The sequence below is a fragment of the Ostrea edulis genome, chromosome 4 (genome assembly GCF_947568905.1).
Source record: "Ostrea edulis chromosome 4, xbOstEdul1.1, whole genome shotgun sequence".
NCBI lineage: Eukaryota > Metazoa > Mollusca > Bivalvia > Ostreida > Ostreidae > Ostrea > Ostrea edulis.
Genome location: NC_079167.1, coordinates 72,380,140 through 72,399,721, shown reverse-complemented (window position 1 = coordinate 72,399,721; position 19,582 = coordinate 72,380,140). Strand labels below are relative to the sequence as shown.

Sequence of the window (19,582 nt, the reverse complement as noted above, 5' to 3'; positions counted from 1 at the left end):
ACACCGAACACACCAAGTTTGATACCCCTAATTATTCTTATTTCTTTCTCTACCAAGTAAGTCTACTCTTTCATTTTCAGCTCTAATGGAACCAACATTGCATACAAAACAATACTTCCATCTTTGCAAGTCTGAAAAACATCAAAAACTATATTATGCAAATTTTTTCAAGCTGCAAAAGAGGGCAGCAAGAATACTTTTAAATATTTGAGATATCAGGACCTCTATAGCTACTGGCTTTTTATTTTCTTGTCTGAACTGGATGCCAATTAAGGATTATTTTATGTTTAGAAAGGTTGTCTTTCTGTTCAAAGTTTTAAACAATCAAATGCCAAATTACCTAAATGTGTTTAAATATACAAGAGATGTGAGTTGCCACCAAACCAGGTCAAATGATTATATGTCTAATTTATTATATTTACCAAGAGCTAAAACTGAAAATTATAAACGTTCATACAGCTACTCTTCTGCATTCCTTTGGAACAAACTGTCTCAAAATGTTCAAACTCTGGTTCAGTTGGCATTTTTAAAGCTGTGTATTTGATGAAATATTTTAATAGAAGTAGCACTTAAACACGGTGCTTTCCTCTTTTTGTTCAGGTGTGCCAAATGTAGTTGTGATATGGCACTGTGTGTGTGTGTGTGTGTGTGTGTGTGTGTGTGTGTGTGTGTTATGCTATTTTTTCTTCTTTCCTTTTATGTCATGTATTCATATTTAGATAATAATTTTATCACTAATTAGGTGTGTCTTATGCTATGTTTCCCCCCCCCCCCCCCCCCCCCATTCCTTTTATATTGTATTCATATTTAGATACTAATTTTAGATGTTAATTTTATGTTTGTGTATATGTTTTAATGCAGGACTGCAATGGAAACTAGCTATATGCTAATTTGTGTTATCCTGGATAAATTAAGGCTATTATTAAAATTTCATTTTTACCAAAACCTGATTTCTTGAACTGCCTCATCTAAAGTATTATACTGCTGTTCCAATTTAAGTCCAATGAGCTCAATATGGTAATACAAGAATCAAGTCATAACTAAGTTTCTAAAGACTGTTTTGTGCTGATAGTTTGCCACACTAAACTAGTGATGAGTAATCTTTATGTACCTTGAGCAATAGAGCTGCCTGTGACTTCCTTAAAAACCTTGTGAATAAAACTTATTGTTCTACTGATACTCTGACTTTGTCATTATAAAAATCCCCATAAAAAAAAAAACCCACCCACAAAACAGTTTGTGATGGAATGCACTGGTACTTTTTATGTGCTAATAAGAATCCAAAACCTTGAAAATGGTTAAAACATCACCATCCAAACACAATTTTATCCTAATCCTTCATCTAAATACAGATATGCCAAATGACCTTTCAAGATATGTTGAAATACAAAATGGCAAAATGTTGAACCAATACTTTTTTGTGCTGTAAACATAGAAATATGATGTTATGCTCACTTAGGTATGTATTTAACACAGATCAGATTTCTTGTGAATGAAAGCTGTAAGATATATGTGTAATAAAGGTGTTGGAAATTTAAAATTTTGCATATTAAAGTAGCAAAAATTATGAATTAAATGTAAAATCATAAAGAAAAAAAATAAAACCCCTGTGGGACTTCAACACATGATCTACAGATTGCCAGCTTTAAATGCTTTAATCCTCTGAGCTAACATTAGATAGATGATGAAATTAAAAAGGACAGATTAATTTTCTGATTTTTTCCCCATAATAATGACACTTCTGTTTGAAAAATTGTTATGATGTGTTATCTAAATTAATATACTAATTCAGTTTGATCAGACAAATCTCTTGCGACGTGGAGTCTTTGGAATTCAAACAAATGCACATTGATGTATCTACAGTTTAAAACTAGCATAGGTTTACATGGCTGTATGCTTCTCAGTATGTGGGTTTTCTGATGTGCATGTTTAGTTCCACAAAGACTTAATATCTCAAGTTACAAAATTTAGATTTTCGACATAAGATTTGTTGTATTTCTGTTTACACTTAGAAAAAGTTTTAAAAGGAATCTTATAACCTTGAAAAATGAACCCATGCATCAACACCTGCAAAGACTGGATTATGTATAGTGCATTATCATGCACAACCAGATTCATCTGAAATGTACTGTATATGCAGAATTTTTAGCAAGGATTTAATTTATTGTCATTATTAAGAAGAGCGATGAGATCACTAAAATTGATTATCACTAACAATTTAATATTCCATATTGGACGTAATAGATATCTTCCTTGAAAATTATGAAGTAGCTAAAATTAGCTCTCACTAAATATATATATACCCATAATTTATGGAAAATTGCTAAATTTGTGTCTCACTAAAAATGCCACTTATCCAGTATATGTAGGTTACCTAGCTTTTATAAGATCTTTTCTGATCAAAACTTTCCATTGTCTGCACATGTTGTTGGCGCCGTCGTAAACTTTTCACATTTTCATCTTCTTCTCCAGAACAACTACCTATGGTAAATGTGTTAGGTTGGCTGTCAGGATCGGAATCAAACCCGCGACTTCCCTTAACCCATTTAGGCTACCACATTGCCATTGTCTTTAAAAGTGCTTGACATTGTCTATCATTGAGCATTTCTGGATTAAAACCAAACAGCCCCCCCCCCACCTCCCCATCTCCAGATTGATGTGAATGGTGTGCAGCATTTAAAAGTACACCAGAATATGTAGTCACACACTTGGCAACTAAAATTGGAAATGATTGGATAATTTTAACAAAATCAACAAGACAATTACTTTCTGCTATGCTTCATACTGCAGAGAATGGTATGGTGGTTTTTGCTGTGCATGCAGTAATTCAAATTATGAAAACTGCATGAAAGTCTGAGCTGTTGAGGCATATCGGCTCAATGTTTAAACGATTACATTGTACAGTGCAAAGCACAACATAGATAACTTCAGAAGTCAAAGTCGGATTTCAAATTCAATTAAAAAACATGTTGTCACTAGTCTAAACATGTTTCAAATATTATTGTAAAAATGAAATACATGTCTATGGTACTATATATGATGCCATCTCTCTCCTTTGTCAAGTAAGGGGTTCTTATCCCCTTCTACCCCTGATGCTTTTGCAAAGAAATGTTTCATCAAAAGCCTTCTTAGAAAAAAAACCCCATATATACCTTGTACATTTTAAAATCAGTAATAAGTTCCACTCCATCGATTGTTCAGTGATTATGCATAGAGTGGCACATGTGATGACTGTCCTTCAGAGAGCCTGCCTTACACACAAAGGTGTGCATCTGATGCAGCTCTTGTCCTCTCAAATAATATTCTGTTCAATATTCTGTGAGTTAACAAAGGGAATGATTAAAATAAGATGTATAGCTTCATCAAAGTGTCACACTCCCGACCCTTCATGTCGACACCATTCCAATGGACCTCTGGGGATGACCATTGAAGAGAATATTCTCTTGAGGCTCACCAACACATTCATAGCTATGCTGGTATGTGTTATTTTCAAGTGTATAGAAATATAGAATATCATACAGTAAATGTTACATGTAGTTGAGAGTAACATTTAATTCAATTCATTGGATATATCAGAAAACCATTGTCGACTGAGGTGCATTGGAAATTGCATGCAACCCTAAGAAAACCATGCATTGTAAACTATAAAGCACAAACAGGGTGCATGTTATATATATATATACTGTTTCGTTACCCATCACTAAGTAATATAATGTCACCTTGGAGGGTGTGGTTTTTGTTCACAGAGGGAATTTGATAGTATATTGGTTTTTTTTCAAATGTTTCTTGGTCAATCAGATTCAAGAATTTGATGCAATCGATCTGAAAGTTAGGGCCCAGTATTGGGGTGTACTGCACATACCCAAAGCATTCAGTTCATGTAATGTCTCTCTGTCTTTATCTCTCTCTCTCTCTCTCTCTCTCTCTGTGCATTAGGAAAATATATAGACTGTCATTCCCCTTTCTTCAAATGTTGATGATGTTACTGTTAATGTAAGTTATAAGGACTTTCTCAAATTGTTTTTAAATTGTTGAACTGTATCACTTCCTGTTTGTTTTATGTAACTATTAGTCACAGTTATAAAACTGTCACAGTGGGTGATCTGAAACATTGACTGATCTTATAAATCAGATATTGTATGCCTGATTGTAATGCAAGCCTGGAAGATGTCTGAAGTCTTCATACTTCCTTCAATGAAAAATGGGTAGAATTAGGTCAGAGCAAATAAAGGTTGATATATATAATTTCTCACCGTAAGAATAGTATTTCCAGCTGACAACTTTAAAATGAAATCTGACTCTATTAAATCTCAATGGTTGGGGCTGATTTTTATGGTTAACCATTAGTGGGTTGCTGTTCTAAAGTCTTCATGTATTTATCTCTACTGTACATCAAATTAATTAGATGAATTTGAATAGATGTATTGTGGAGATATTTTACATTCATTTGCAGATTTTTCAGATATTTGAAAGGAGAAACTTGTAATCAATATAAATGTTATGAGTTTAGGAGTACATGATATTGAGTACAATTTCCACAAGTATATTGGCCCTAAAAGACTCTGTACACGGGATAAGTTCTAATTTAACGTAGACTTCCACTCTACAACCCCCAACCCCCCATCCCCCATGTCAGTGCTTCAGATAAGTTGAAAATATAGTTAAAACATGGACTACAATACTCAACAGCACTACAATTTATTCAGTATCAAATTAAATATATACAGGGCCACCTTTTAAGAATCACTGGTTTGCTGTAAGTCATGACCGACTCGTCAAAATCCGCCTCACATGTAACTCAATACATAAAGGTTAATGTCCAAGTACCTCTCCAGTCTGTATAGGTTAATGTCTGAGTACCTCTCCAGTCTGTATAGGTTAATGTCTGAGGACCTCGGTATAGGTTAATGTTCGAGTTAACCTCAGTATAGGTTAATGTCCGAGTACCTCTCCATTCTGTTTAGGTTATTGTCCGAGTACCTCTGGATAGGTTAATGTCCGATTACCTCGGTATAGCTAGCTTAATATTCGAGTACCTCGGTATAGGTTAATATCTGAGTACCTCTCCTTTCCTGAAAAATAATAGAGCTGAGGCCCCGAAGAGGAATGGAGAGGAACGAGGGCATCGACTGACTTACAATCCATCTCCAGTTTAAATCTAACTGTAATTGTAACTCATATTAGGTAATTCTTTCAATAAATTATAAAAATACTATTCAATATCAGAATTATATATGGATACTAGCATAGAGTTTTGTCATATAAAAAGTCATCTATTGTTTAATTTTTCCAAGGTTGTCATCATCCTCTGTAGCTCAATGGATAGAGCTTCTGCCTTTTATGTGAAAGGTCTTGGGTTTGAATCTCATCTGTGTCTTTATTTAATATGAAAAATTATTCTTTACATTTTGTTAAGGTGACAGAGGCCAGGGGGATTAGAGGGAACGTTTTTATCAAAAAATCATATTTACCAAGTAGTTGTCTGAAACTCTCCATTCCTGAAAAATAATGGAGCGCTATTACAATAGAATGATGTCACAGATGGATTTTAATTAAAATTCAAGCTTATTTCTGGCATTTTCTAATGATACATGTGGAGTGTGTGGTGCCTTGATCTATTGACTATGAGCAATGGGCTGGCAGTTAGAAAGGTTACACGCTTGAAACCCAGAGTAGTCATTAACAGCAAACTGACAACTCAACTGTATGACAAACAGGATGATTTCAGCTTCTCCATCATCAACTTCCCATATTTATGTAGCAATATTCCATTATCACCTGCATATGGTGTTTATATATCTCAACTTATTCGATATGCAAGAGATTGCTCTGCATATGATCAGTTTTTAAGTCGAGGTAAGCTACTGACAAACAAGTTGATGGTACAGGGGTTTCAACAGTCTCAATTGAAGTCAGCATTTCGCAAATTATATGGTCGTTATAACAATCTAGTTTGTCAATACAACCTATCATTGGGTCAAATGCTGTCTGACGTGTTTCATACCAATTGTTAAGCCGTTCTTGGCACACTGATTTTGACTGCGGATAACTCCATTTACCTGATCAGGATATAGGGCTCACAGCGGGTGTGACCAGTCGACAGGGGATGCTTACTCCTCCTAGGCACCTGATCCCACCTCTGATGTGTCCAGGGGTCCGTGTTTGCCCAACTATCTATTTTATATTGCTTGTAGGAGTTATGAGATTGATCACTGTTCGTTATCTTCACCTTTCATTGTGAATTTTGTGTCGCATTTAAATCAGCATGCATTGCCCCATCCCACCAGCAGTAAATGGGCACCAGGTTTGACTGGGGCGTGGGGTTAACCAACAATAGACTTGTGTCCTGTCAGGGTGAGTTTGTAAAACCGCATGGGTATTTTTATTTAGCAGTGGCCTATTTAATTCTCTTTTAAGTGAGAAAGTGATGGTACACAACATATTTACTTGTTTTGGGTAAATATCTGTTAAGTAAGCACCTGCTCAGACCAAACAGGGGATGTTTGGTTTATGATCATAAATTACAGAGTGGAAGAAACAATAAACTGGAGAGTTATACTAGGGGAATTAAAATGTCTTCACTACTGAGCAGTAACTGGCCTCTTATCAAAACTATGGATAAGGTTACCATAAACATGTTGCTTGTGATATTGTTTTCAATCTTAGTATTCCCTAAAAACAGAGTTTATGGGCAGGATATAAGTAACCTGCATGGTAGTCCTTAATTTATATGTTGTATTGTGTGTTCATGGGTTTTGCTTTGTGTACCATATCTTGATAACATTCCTAATGCATTTTCTTGAAACTTTCACAAATTTTACTTCGTATTAATGATATGTGTAAAAGGTCAAGGTCATTTGAAGGGAATTTCAGGATCCAATTGTACAAATGTTAGTTAAATTTAACAGACAGTTAACATGTAGTTAACGCTATATAAATGTAAGAGTTAATGACAATTATAAGTTAACTGTCTGTTAAAGTTAAGTAATCTTTGTGCAACTGGGTCCTGGAATGGTACCTTACATAAACATCTTCAAGGTTCCTTGAGTATTGATTTCAAGGTTAGATATGAAGAATCAGTGTTACTAGTTCCAAGCAAAATTCTGAAAGATCCTTTTGGTTTTCAAGTTAAATTTTAAAAGGAGAAAGGAAATTTCAAAACTTTAAACTTTATTCATTTTACGACAATTATCAAGCAAGTCCTACATACTTATATTAATGCTTCTCGTCGGCTTGGATTTAGGCGTGATTGTTGGAGGAAAGCGGAGTATACCCAGAGGAAACCCACATGCCTGAGTGGGCGACCACAATAACTTAAATTCCCATACAACCACATAGCCGATCCTGAGAATCTAACTTTTAATTTGATTTTATCAAACTTTCAGGAATGAATTTTTTTAAAGCTCTTATGAAATAAAGTACCAAAAATATAAAGATCAAAAATAAATATTCTAATACATGTACTTTAATGGTTAATGCTTTATTTCAATATCCTTTTCAGCAACCTTTTCAATCTAGTTGAGAGTGAATATAAAGAGAGATTATTAAAACATTAAATGTTAATTATTTGCCATCATAAGAGCAACTGATGTATTGACATATTGAATATTCATACACATTGTGAGAGCAAGTTTTGTTAATTTTAAACAATGTCAAGAAATGAAACTTTAAATAGATTTCTTATAACTTTCCATGCTAGCTTTCTCAGAGTCATACTCATAGCTTGATTGATTGTGATTGATTAAATTTTACTTTGTAATGTAAATATATGTTTGTTATTTCAGCATTACTGTTGCATTGATGTACGTTAATGTCTTACAACAGTATTCAGATTTTTAAGTTGAGAAAACCAGGTTGAAATAGATTGAATTCATGTCTGATGTGCTAGCTATTTCATGATCAGATGAAGCTGGTAAACATTTTCAGATGGACGATGCAGACACTAATATACACTGATTTATAGTTACATGCTTAAGTGACTTTGATAAGTATATTGTTATGTATTTGTATTTAAGGTATGCATGCACTGACAGTATATTTATAATAACTATACTTACAGCATACTCTGGCTGTGTGTCTTTTGATACATGTATATAATGTTCAATGTAAAGTTTCAGTATGGATAAAGTGGATTTCATATTAAATGGTTAGTTTAAAGTATTAGTAGTCAACAAATGCTATTCTGCTCTCTCATCCACGTAACCATTTAAATCTGCTGACATTGACTGCTGCCTCTTTAGTATCTCTATAATGGAAGGTTTGCTTACATATCAGAGTAGGACAGAATACAGTTATTAAAACATCTAGGATTATACCAGCACTAATAAGGTATTGGGGGTGGGTCTTTTTCATATGCATGGATATGCAGGGAATTGTGTAACGTACAGTGAAGTCTCTTTGTTTTGTTTTTACAGAATAGTCCCAGATTGGAAGCATATGGCTGGTCATTTATGGAATTATACTCTCTGTGTCCAGAGCATTCTTCATCTGCATCGGCCAATGACTAAACTGTGCCTATCCTCTATATTTTCAATCAGCATAGCTGAATTTTTCAACAGCAATAATCTTTATCCTGAGAGCCTATTAAGTAAGAAATGCTTGAACAGGAGCAAGATAAAGCATCAAGAAAACGCCATGAATCCAGGAGCAGTGTGTCAAACTTGTCTACCTCATCGGAGGGAACCTCCTCATCTAGCGACTCTTCCATTTCGATGCCCCCCGCTCCAGACGGGGGCTATGGCTGGGTAATTGTGCTCAGTGCATTCTTTGTGATGGTTATAAGTGATGGATTTACATTATCTTTTGGTGTACTTTTTACGGAGCTGTCGAAGGTCTTCAAAGAAAGTAAAGGTGTGACGTCTATTATTGCTGCCTTATTCTATGGAATCCCACTGGTGTGTGGACCTATATCCAGTGCTATTGTGACGAAATTAGGATGCAGGAAAGCCCAGATCATTGGAGGATTGATCACAAGTGCTGGCATCTTAGCCAGTGCTTTTGTGGATTCCATAGGCCTTATCTGTTTTACGTTTGGTTTTGTTGCCGGATTCGGTCTCTCCATTGGATATGTAAATTCATTAGTGATTGTGGCGTACTATTTTGAGAAGAAGCGATCCCTGGCGACTGGCCTGTCCGTTTGTGGATCTGGAATCGGTACATTTGTATTTGCTCCCTTTCTAGAGTTCCTCATTGAGGAGTATGGATGGAGAGGATCTTTCATCATTCTTAGTGCTGTAACTTTGAACTTGGTTGTTTGTGGAGCATTGATGAGGCCCTTGGAATTTACCCCAATGGAAGAATGGAGAAGAAATTTAGAGAGATTCGAAAATATGTCGAGAACAATTTCAAGAGCAAGTCTGCATGATAGAAGTCGTCATGTTAGTAATTCAGAAGAGCTGAGCTCGGATAGTGAAAATGAAGGTTCAGTTCGGATAGAGCAGCTTAGCCATTCTCAGGTACAACTTCCAACTTTTATAAAGAAATCCAGAAATATTCCTATCGAAATGTTAAGCGACATCCGAAAAAATGGCAGCAATTTTCAGCATAGTGTGAAACAATACTTTCAAAGCTTGGATACTGACAACACCACAGCAAATAATGCATCTAATCTGGACACGTCACCCAACAACAAATTAATGGTCACTAGTGATGATCATATTGTTTTTGCTAATGAAGATGGGAATGTTACAGATCAAGTGGTCAAGAGAAGGCGCAAGAAAAAACAGAGTGGCCAGAAAAAGAACCCTTCTCCTCAGACAATCATGCAATACTATCCATTGTATAGAAAAGACCTGTTTTATAGGAGAAGTTTGACAAGATTCACAACCACTCCTCAGATCCGGTCCAGAAGCTGTCCAGAACTACACATGGAGATGTTAGAGGACAGTTCTGATGAAGAAGATGATGACAGTTGTCCTTTGCCAAGGCTTCTGCGATTATCTAAACACATCAAGAAAATGTTTAAGTTGATGTTTGATTTCCAGATCATGAGAAATCCCACTTTCCTTCTCTTTGTGTTTTCTAACTTCATATTGTACTTCTGGTATGATATTCCATACGTGTTTCTGAATGACATTGCTAAAGAAGAAGGCATAGAAAATCCGGCTTTCATAATTTCGACTCTTGGAATTGTGAATACCCTAGGACAGATTATATATGGATTTATAGGGGACAAAAATATAGATCTGACATTGCTTTATGGCGTGTCCATCATCCTCTCAGGCTTGGCTGTGATGGTTGTGCCATGGTTCATGTCTTTCATACCACTATGTGTAATAGCAGGTCTTTTTGGATTATTTATCAGTGCCAACTATGCATTGAGTACTGTGATTCTGGTGGAAATTGTTGGAATTGACAAGCTGACCAATTCCTATGGACTGACCATGATGATGCAGGGACTGGCCAATATAATAGGCCCCCCTGTAGCTGGTGAGTGCACTGTGTTATATTTATATTCAATATAGTCCTTTACCTTATCAGCACTGTTGCATCTTCCCTATAGTCAAGGATTTGTGATCCATCACATTTCTCACAAACCTTTGGTCGATTATGTTTCATAAAAGGTGGTTAATAATACCACAGTCCTTGGCATTAACTAAACATAATTATGACCTCAGCTGAACCTAAACTTTTAGACAGAGTTTATTTTTGTGAAGCAAGTATGTGAGCAGATCTAACTTAGCTATCAGAATTTTAGGCCTTCAACAAGTGACCTAAAAATGTAAAAGAGTCTGAAAAAATCCCTCTTTGTCTTTTGACAGAAAATCAATACACACCTTACAGATATCTTTGGTGGTGTCATGTACCCCTCCCCTAGTAAGCTCATATCAACATGTCTGTTACCCATGTTGGAACATTTGTGTTGCCATTATCTGTTGTGTGATGAATAAGACGATTAATTTATTGGATCATGCAATCACTTGTAGAGCTTTTCACAGTACAGATATCTAGCCCTGAAAATTTCAGTGTAACTTAATTGTCTTTAGGTTTGTGAGAACTTGATTTGGGAAGGCCACACCATTGCACTAGCTGTTGGGGCAGGCCCTTGTCTTTAAAAAATGTGGGCACTATTATCAGGAACCATTTTGAAATTGGGATATGTTAGATGTAATATAATGTCAATATATTAATGTTGTTAATCAGTTTTGGGGACAATAATTTCGTACTCCCAGTATTATTTTTTTTATATTGGTTTCAATACTACCATATAGTGGATTTTTGAATGTTGGAAATATTTATTTTCTCACCTAGACCTCTGTAGTCATTCCGTGTTAATCAAACAGGCTCTCCCAAATAACAAAGGGGGGGGGGGGGGGGGTAAACTTCTCTCTTCTAACACCTCCTTCCATCCCACTCCTGAGTCTCTCCCTCCTTCTTCTTTTAGTTCACCTGAATTTTGTTCAATTCATGATGGGAAGGAAAAGGGTACATGTAAGGATTAAATTTCACATAGGAAAAAATAAAACCCAACCTTTTCTTAAGAGCCATAGCCTGAGGATACAATATGTAAGCGTCCTCATATAGGATTCAAGTGTGTTCATACCATGATCCTCAAGTTTATGGCTTGGTCATTGGAAGAGTTTGAAATTTAAAGAGTACATGATAGGAATTTTTTAAAATATAGTCTTCCCAAGAACCACAAGTAGAGTTTTATTTATGAAATTGAAATGCAGGAATGCTCATGATGTTGTGTACATTAAATTATTATATACTTTCTATATCATCTCTTCTTTTTTCTTTAAAAGTTTGCAGGCATATATCACACGATATATGCCAGGAAGCATTCCGGCCTGCAAACATTACATCACAATCAAATTACTACGCCGTTAATTTTCAAATTTTTCGTGTTTTTCATCTTTGACTCAGTTAAACCAATAAAGAAATTGTTACAAATAAGATTATTGTTAGTTTCTAAATGAAATTGAAAGTATATAATAAAAAGGTTATAGACTTTGTATGGGAAAATATGACAACCTTGTTTTTTGTCGTGGACGCGGACCTCGCAAGCTCGTTCCGTCTACATGCCAAAAAACTCGGTCATCATATTTTCCCATACAACCTATAATTATCACACTATGACTCTCGAGTATAAAGTGGGCAACAGTATCCAGGGTTCAATATTTTACTTAAGAATACAGTGTATAAATTTTGAAAATCTTCTTTTCAAGAACCACAAGATGAAGTGTAGATTCAAATCTGTTAACAACATGTCCCATGTAGCAAGGTTAAGGCTATAATTGGAACTTAAAAGTTTTATGTGGGAAAATGCAACTGTTCAGTGAGGCGAGTGATGTGGCCCACATTTGACACTAAAGGTTTACTACATGTATATGACAAATTGGGATCTTATGACCATACCTTTCTATTAATGGGTTTAATACATGTATGTGACAAATTGGGATCTTATGATCATACCTTTCTATTGACAGGTTCACTATATGTATATGACAAATTGGGATCTTATGATCATACCTTTCTATTAACAGGTTTACTATATGTATATGACAAATTGGGATCTTATGACCATACCTTTCTATTAATGGGTTTAATACATGTATGTGACAAATTGGGATCTTATGACCATACCTTTCTATTAATGGGTTTACTATATATGTTGGGATCTTATGACCATACCTTTCTATTAACAGGTTTACTATGTTGGGATCTTATGATCATACCTTTCTATTAACAGGTTTCCTATATGTATATTACAAATTAGGATCTTATTACCACACCTTTCTATTAACAGGTTTACTATATATGTATATGACAAATTGGGATCTTATGACCATACCTTTCTATTAATGGGTTTACTATATGTATATGACAAATTGGGATCTTATGACCATACCTTTCTATTGACAGGTTTACTATATGTATATGACAAATTGGGATCTTATGACCATACCTTTCTATTGACAGGTTTACTATATGTATATGACAAATTGGGATCTTATGACCATACCTTTCTATTAATGGGTTTACTATATGATATGTTAGGATCTTATGACCATACCTTTCTGTTGACAGGTTTACTACATAACATGATATGTTGGGATCTTATGACCATGCATTATGCTATACTGCTGTCATCCGTCTGTCTATCCCTTTAACTTTGTCCTCGCAACTCCTCCTAAATCTTTTGGGGGATTTTGATGAAACTTGGTACAAAGAAAGATCACAATGTGGAGCTGTGCATATTGTAAGGGGAATGCTGTCCAATGTTTTTTAAAGAAATTGTGGCTCTTAGATTTAATTTTTTCTATTCAAAATACTTTGTCTTACTTCTGGTATATGACATATTGGGACCTTATTACCATACCGTTTTATTTGACAGATTCACTACATATATATGTAAAACATGTGGGAATTAATGACCATACCTTTTTATTTGACAGGTTTACTATATGTTGGGACCTTATGACCATACCTTTTTATTTGACAGGTTTACTACATACAATGTATATGTAAAACATATGGGAATTAATGACCACACTATTTTATTTGACAGGTTTGCTTTATGACATGTCGGGATCCTATGACCATACCTTTGTAGCTGGAGGGATCTTCATTGCATTTTCTGGTCTTCTATTGATCTTCGTGCCAATTGGAAAATGTCTGAAATCTCTTATTACGAGAAAACACTCTATCAGCAGTAGAACTCCAAAACAGCGAGAGATTCTGATGGAGAATGGAGAATGCCAGGAAAACTTGGTTTCTTCAAACGCAGAAACTTCTGTTTAACCTTGTTAAGAATTTGTTATAATGTTTGTTCCATTCGGGAAACAGATATCTTCCAGTACATTTCTCCATTGATTGACTATAAGTACATACACTGCTTGCGTTTTGCATATTCATCCCCTCCCCCTCCCCCATCCCCATTTTCTATTTCTTATTTGTCCTTAAACATAATATTTGAAATGAAACTTCTTGCTTGTAGATGCCAAATAATATATACTAAAACAGTATGATGATCTGAATACATACAAGTAGATTATCTGATTTTGTTTTTTCGTATCTTAAAACTGAATTAAGTATCTACTTCAAGCATAATTTCAGGGGAGGGAGGATACTAAGTCTACCTAATACCCGGTGACTTACAAATTTGTCCTGGTACAGTTTTGGTGTGTAAGATATCATTATAAAGGACCTCACTGTATCTACTATAAGGAAGTCTACAAATTCTCACGTGTAATTTAGTCATTGTGTTAAGTGGTTTGTGATATTCGTATCAGTCACTTTATATCGACAAATTTTACAAACCATTTAGCACAGGTTGTTACAGAATTTTACAAAATAATCTTTAGTCCCATCTTTATTACCATAGCGTTTATGGGGAAAAAAAATGTCCTAACAATTATAAGTTTGCAGGATGACACATCATTAAAGTTATGTTTTTGTTATTTCATATATCCCAGGGAAATAGTATTTTGACTTGCCAGTACTGTATTTTTATAATGTTAATTGATCTTGATGTTGTGCGTCTTGTTGAAAGCCTTGTTGAAGTCTTGTTGTGTGTCCTTGTTGTGTGTGAACAAATATATTAATTTTATTTATATTGACTTCAAGACTTGAAACTATATTCAATGCCTTCAGTGCTGTACATTTGTTCAGAGGGCTCAGTCGCTTCAGGAATCTTGTAGTTGCTTCTCGGTGTAAGTGAAGATCTCTCTGTTGTTTAATGTATATATATTTTTTTTATTTCTTGCATGTATATATATCATAACAAGTGATTTTGGCAAACAATCAGACAGCTGAATTATTTACGTTAGTGTTAATTGTAACCGTATGTTCTTCTGTAATCTCAATAATTTCATAGTCGAACATATAAAAGAAACCAGCTGCATATGCACCTTGCTGAGCAATACATTTTAATGGTGGGGGGGTTTTTTGGAGGAGGGGGGGGGGTGATGTCTGAAGAATGCTTTATTGCACTTCCAAGTAAATATGTTATTTGGAATATGTGGTATGTAATTGCTGATCAATATATCTAGCCAATACATGTTTTGAATACAGGTATACCTTAATTTACTCGTGTATGAAACTACCAGGTTAATCCGGAAGGCTAATCACCATCGTTAGACTGGCGTAATTCTTGTAAATTGAATTTGAGTAAAGTATATTGATTTGTAAGACAGTTGAGCTCCAGAATATCAATACAGTAGTACATTGCCCAAGATTTGAAAGGACTTGAAACAGCGTAGGGTATGATGTAACACGACAGACTGATTTTATATTATGTAATAGATATTTGGACTGTGTGACTGCCAAATTGTAAATAACATAAGATTCAGTTTCTTTCTATAAAATAAGTAAATTTTCTTTCATTTTGCTGAAATTACTTGATTAAGTAAATGATTAAGCCACACTTCACAGACTTTATCCAGGTTTGATATACCTTCACACAAGTTTGTTTTGGACAGCATATGTTGACCCATCAGTGGGATATATATTTCTACACCTGTGTGCTTTTTGTTTTCATGATCAGTTTGACATAAAACAACTACTGTTGTGTTCAGTATTGTGTTTTAGATCATCCTTGCAATCAGTACATGGTATTTCAATTCAAAATTAAATTTAGCAGCCAAGATGTACAGCTTAATTTAGCAAGACACTCGCAGAGGAATATTGAAATATTTTAATAAAGAAGACATTATAAAGACAACATTTCAGTCATTTTAAGATTCCTTGTTTTTTCATGTTCTAATCTTGTTTTATTTTTGTATTGGCATGAACGATGTCAGACCTTGTGCTAATGGTTGATTTCAAGGTCAAAAAGAACTGGTATAGTGAAAGTTTCTATCCCTGTATATTTATCTGTCACTGTTCAGTTGATGTCTTTCCCTATGGAACGACTGTAAATTCATTGACTTGATACCAGAATCAGTGTTTTAAACAACATCCTGTTTCCTTTGTTTGTCAAATGGCAAGAATAAAAAAATCAAAACTCTGTTCCACAATTAAACATTAGCAATATAAATCATTAATTATAATAGTGAAATTAAGGTAATGAAAATTAGAGAGATCTTTAAGAAATAACTGTGAATACATTCTCACAAAATAAATGCGTAAATAGATTTCTCCTGACTTAAACAAGGAATATACGGTAGTTTACTTCTGTAAGATTTATAGGAATTGATAACGTGACAAGGACACAGTTGTTTTGTTTCTCGTTCATACATTAGTTCCTTGACAGTTAATTGGCAACCACATTCAACACCAACACATACTTTGAGGGGTTTTTTTTTAAGACTGTTGAAAATGAGCTACATTAAGAGTCTGTTATCTACATTTTTTCAGCAAATGGCTCTTCGGTTCTTAAAGTGGTTATTAAAATGTCATGTTTATGAATCTGCTAGCTATGTGATTGACTCTACTTAGGGCAACTGTTTTATTACATACTTGTTATTACTGTGTTACATGCTGTTTTGTATTTATTTGAATGTATGATTTTCTTTTTTAGTTTGATGTTAGAATACATGTTCATGCTTGAATTACTGGCAATCTGCATATTTGTATTGTAATGAATTTAGTTTATAAATTATTTTGTTTGGACTATGATTACATGTTGAATCACAGTTTATTCAGTATATGTTTATGGTCAATAGTATGGTGGTTGAATATTATGGATATTTTTATGCCTTGGTTCAGATTATTTGAATCAAAGTATTAGTGTATTTTTACATTTATTTTTTTTTTTAAATTTCAAACAGATTCGTCAATACAGTCATGTTGTTCTTAAATCAATAGTTATGCAAATTGTGTTTTAACCCTTTTAGTTTTATCTAGATGTGAAATTAATGGCCATTTATACATTCCATTCATCATCAGTAGAAGCAAGTAAGAGTTATCTTTCTTACCTTCAGTCTCTCATCCCCCTCACAACGGAGTGGCAGGGGGAACAGTAACTTCCCGTTCTGTACACTGTGTGTTCATACGTCCAAGTGTTCATTACATTGGGTTCGGTACAGGATTTTAGGCAAAGTATTTGTCTGATTTTTATCAAACTTGTAGGAATGGTACCTTGCATATAAATCACAGTTCCCGGTCATCTAAAAAAAAGTGAAGGTCACTGACAGTGAAATGGGGTTATTATAACCTCTTTAATTTTCCTGAAAAGTCCAGGAATGGTGCAATACATAAATACTTTGTATATCGGTTCATATCTGTTATCAAGGTCAGTTATAAATGTCACTGGGGAGGAAATTGGGGACCTTTTTGTGTTTTTATTAAAATTGGATAAATAGCTATATAAATATTCAGGTTCCTGTGGGTTTTTTTTATAGATCAAATGTAAACTGTCAAATTACGTGGAAAGAACATTATGAACTTCCTTGTGTACAACTTTTTTAGTGTGCTTGGTACCCAATTTCTTGCGAGATCTTGGTTCCGAATCAAAGGACAAGGGCATCGTATGCACTAATGGAGATACTATTTTGTTGTGAGGGGATGCTCCCATTTGTGGAGCCCGTGTATTTCAATTTGAAAATGTTTAAATGGTTTGTTGACTCTAACAATCAGTGGGAGGAATATATTGTTATATTCTGTTTCTGTTAATGTTTGCTGTTGTTATACTTTTGTGTAAATTAAAAATGCAATTAACATATTTTTGTTTTCTTTTACTGGATGTGAGACCCCGTACAAAATTCCCTAGATGTATAATGCCCATATATCATGCAAATCCTTGCGTACAAGAGGCGTAATTTCAAATTTCAGACGTTTAAGTGGGATTTCCAGGTGCACATTTCTAAATCTTGGCGATTTTTAAAACTTTTTGCACTAGGAAAGTAAAACTTGTAATTTTGTAGACATTGACGTAGTCTTAGAGCTTGAAAATTCTTTTGGAGGATTTCATGCGTTTGATTTGATTTTTGGCAAACTTTTTCTGGTCAGTCATGCATAATTTTTCGTTTTATGAGAAGTATTTTCGGTTATCTTTCACGACATTTTTGCGTTTCTTCTTCAGAAAACGGTTTTCCATCTCGAAAATTCCATTTCTGTTGCAACTTAAGGTTCCTGAATATGGAGGTTTCCTGATTCCTTCATACTTGAAACGGTTACAACTGTAAACTGATAGAAAGAACATGTGACTCACATGTTTCATAGACAGAAGAAAATATTTAAGAAATAAATTTAATTTTTCAAAATACATGAGAGTTATGAACTGCGACGCTTCACGCCGACATAGTTCCGTTGCAGTTCATACCCTCATGTAACGCAGATCATACCCTCATGTAACGCAGATCATGAAGCATTCCGGCGAGAAGCGTCGCGTTGCAGTTCATACCCTCATGTAACGCAGATCATGAAGCATTCCGGCGAGAAGCGTCGCGGTTCACACTCTCGTGTATTTTCAACAACAACAAAAATGAAATTAATTTTTTTATACATGTATTTGCATTTTATTTTCATTTCTGTCGAGAAATAAAATTATATTTATTAAGATTTTTTATAACTGCATCACATTCATGAGGAATTGGCTACATGTATCGTTACGATTTATATGGATGTCAAAAGAAAAATATTAGGAATGTACATATAAATATATGGAAATAACAGCTTCTGACTTTTCTGAAAACTGAAAAGATGATATGCACCGGTTTTCCACCTCAAAAATTTCCTTTATTTTTCTTTAATACTAATCGACTTTTGTAAGAATCGCCGAGAATGCACGTGTCTCAGGGGTAGCTTCCCTTTAATTAGCGATGGCAAACTGAGATATATATATGATAAACTGTTTTACTATTCATTATGAAAGTAAGACATCTCTTTAATCTAGAGATGCGTCTCATTTACTTTTGAGAGATATGTCTTTTTAAGTTAAAAGAATATTTCTGAAAGAGATATCTGTAAAAAAACAAAAGTTCTCTCGATTAATTTATTTCTGGTGGAATGCACATAGAATAATCCCAAAGCAAAAACCTATATACAGTGCTAGTAATATTAGTTCCTGTCAGTTCGCACTATGAAAATCAAGGGAATCGAAATCCTAATACTTATACAACTTGCTAGGCTCAGCCTGAAATACTTGCACAACTCGCTAGGCTCAGCCTGATGGCAATTGGTTAACGGCGTTCCAACGACCTCGAACTTTCCCACCATTTTTGCATTAGTTTGATGTGTCACATGAATAGTGAAGGTCATCACATATATAGAGTAACCATTGTAGTCAATGGAAAAATATGTCTCAAAGTTAGAGAAAATATTTTTTCTGAAAATCTGTAAGAAATCTTGTTAACTTTGAGAGATACTACCTTTTACTACGATGTAAAGATATCTCATTAAGAGATATCTCTAAAGGTCAAGAAATATCTAAGTTAAAAAGATATCTTTCTAGTTTAAGAGATATCTCATTAGTTAAATATCTTTTTAATGAATCAATAGTAAAACAACTTGTCATAGATATCTTTCTGGAAATCTGTAGGAGATATTTTAATAACTTTGAAAGATATATCTTTTACATCGATAGAGAAATATCTCTTTACGGTAAAGAGATATCTCCTACGGTTAGGAGATATCTAAGTTAAAGAGATATCTCTCTAGCTGTTTACTAGTAACTCTTTACTCTCTCTTTACTATTTAA

At 34.4% G+C, this 19,582-nt stretch overlaps 1 protein-coding gene across 3 annotated transcripts in view; it reads left to right on the top strand.

Annotated features, from left to right (window-relative positions):
• The window catches only part of LOC125672453 (monocarboxylate transporter 12-like), a 21,949-nt gene extending 4,348 nt beyond the window's left edge, over positions 1-17,601 (top strand). The window contains exons 1-3 of one of the 3 annotated variants that reach the window (XM_048908707.2): positions 8,063-8,146; positions 8,415-10,428; positions 13,511-17,601. In XM_048908707.2, the coding sequence (XP_048764664.1) occupies positions 8,595-10,428; positions 13,511-13,743 (2,067 nt within the window). In that variant the 5' untranslated portion in view covers positions 8,063-8,146; positions 8,415-8,594 and the 3' untranslated portion in view covers positions 13,744-17,601. Of the gene's footprint in view, positions 1-8,062; positions 8,147-8,175; positions 8,329-8,414; positions 10,429-13,510 lie in introns of those variants that run through there. The other 2 variants (XM_056163711.1, XM_048908706.2) reach the window with 2 other exon arrangements.
• The last annotated feature ends 1,981 nt before the right edge of the window (positions 17,602-19,582 follow it).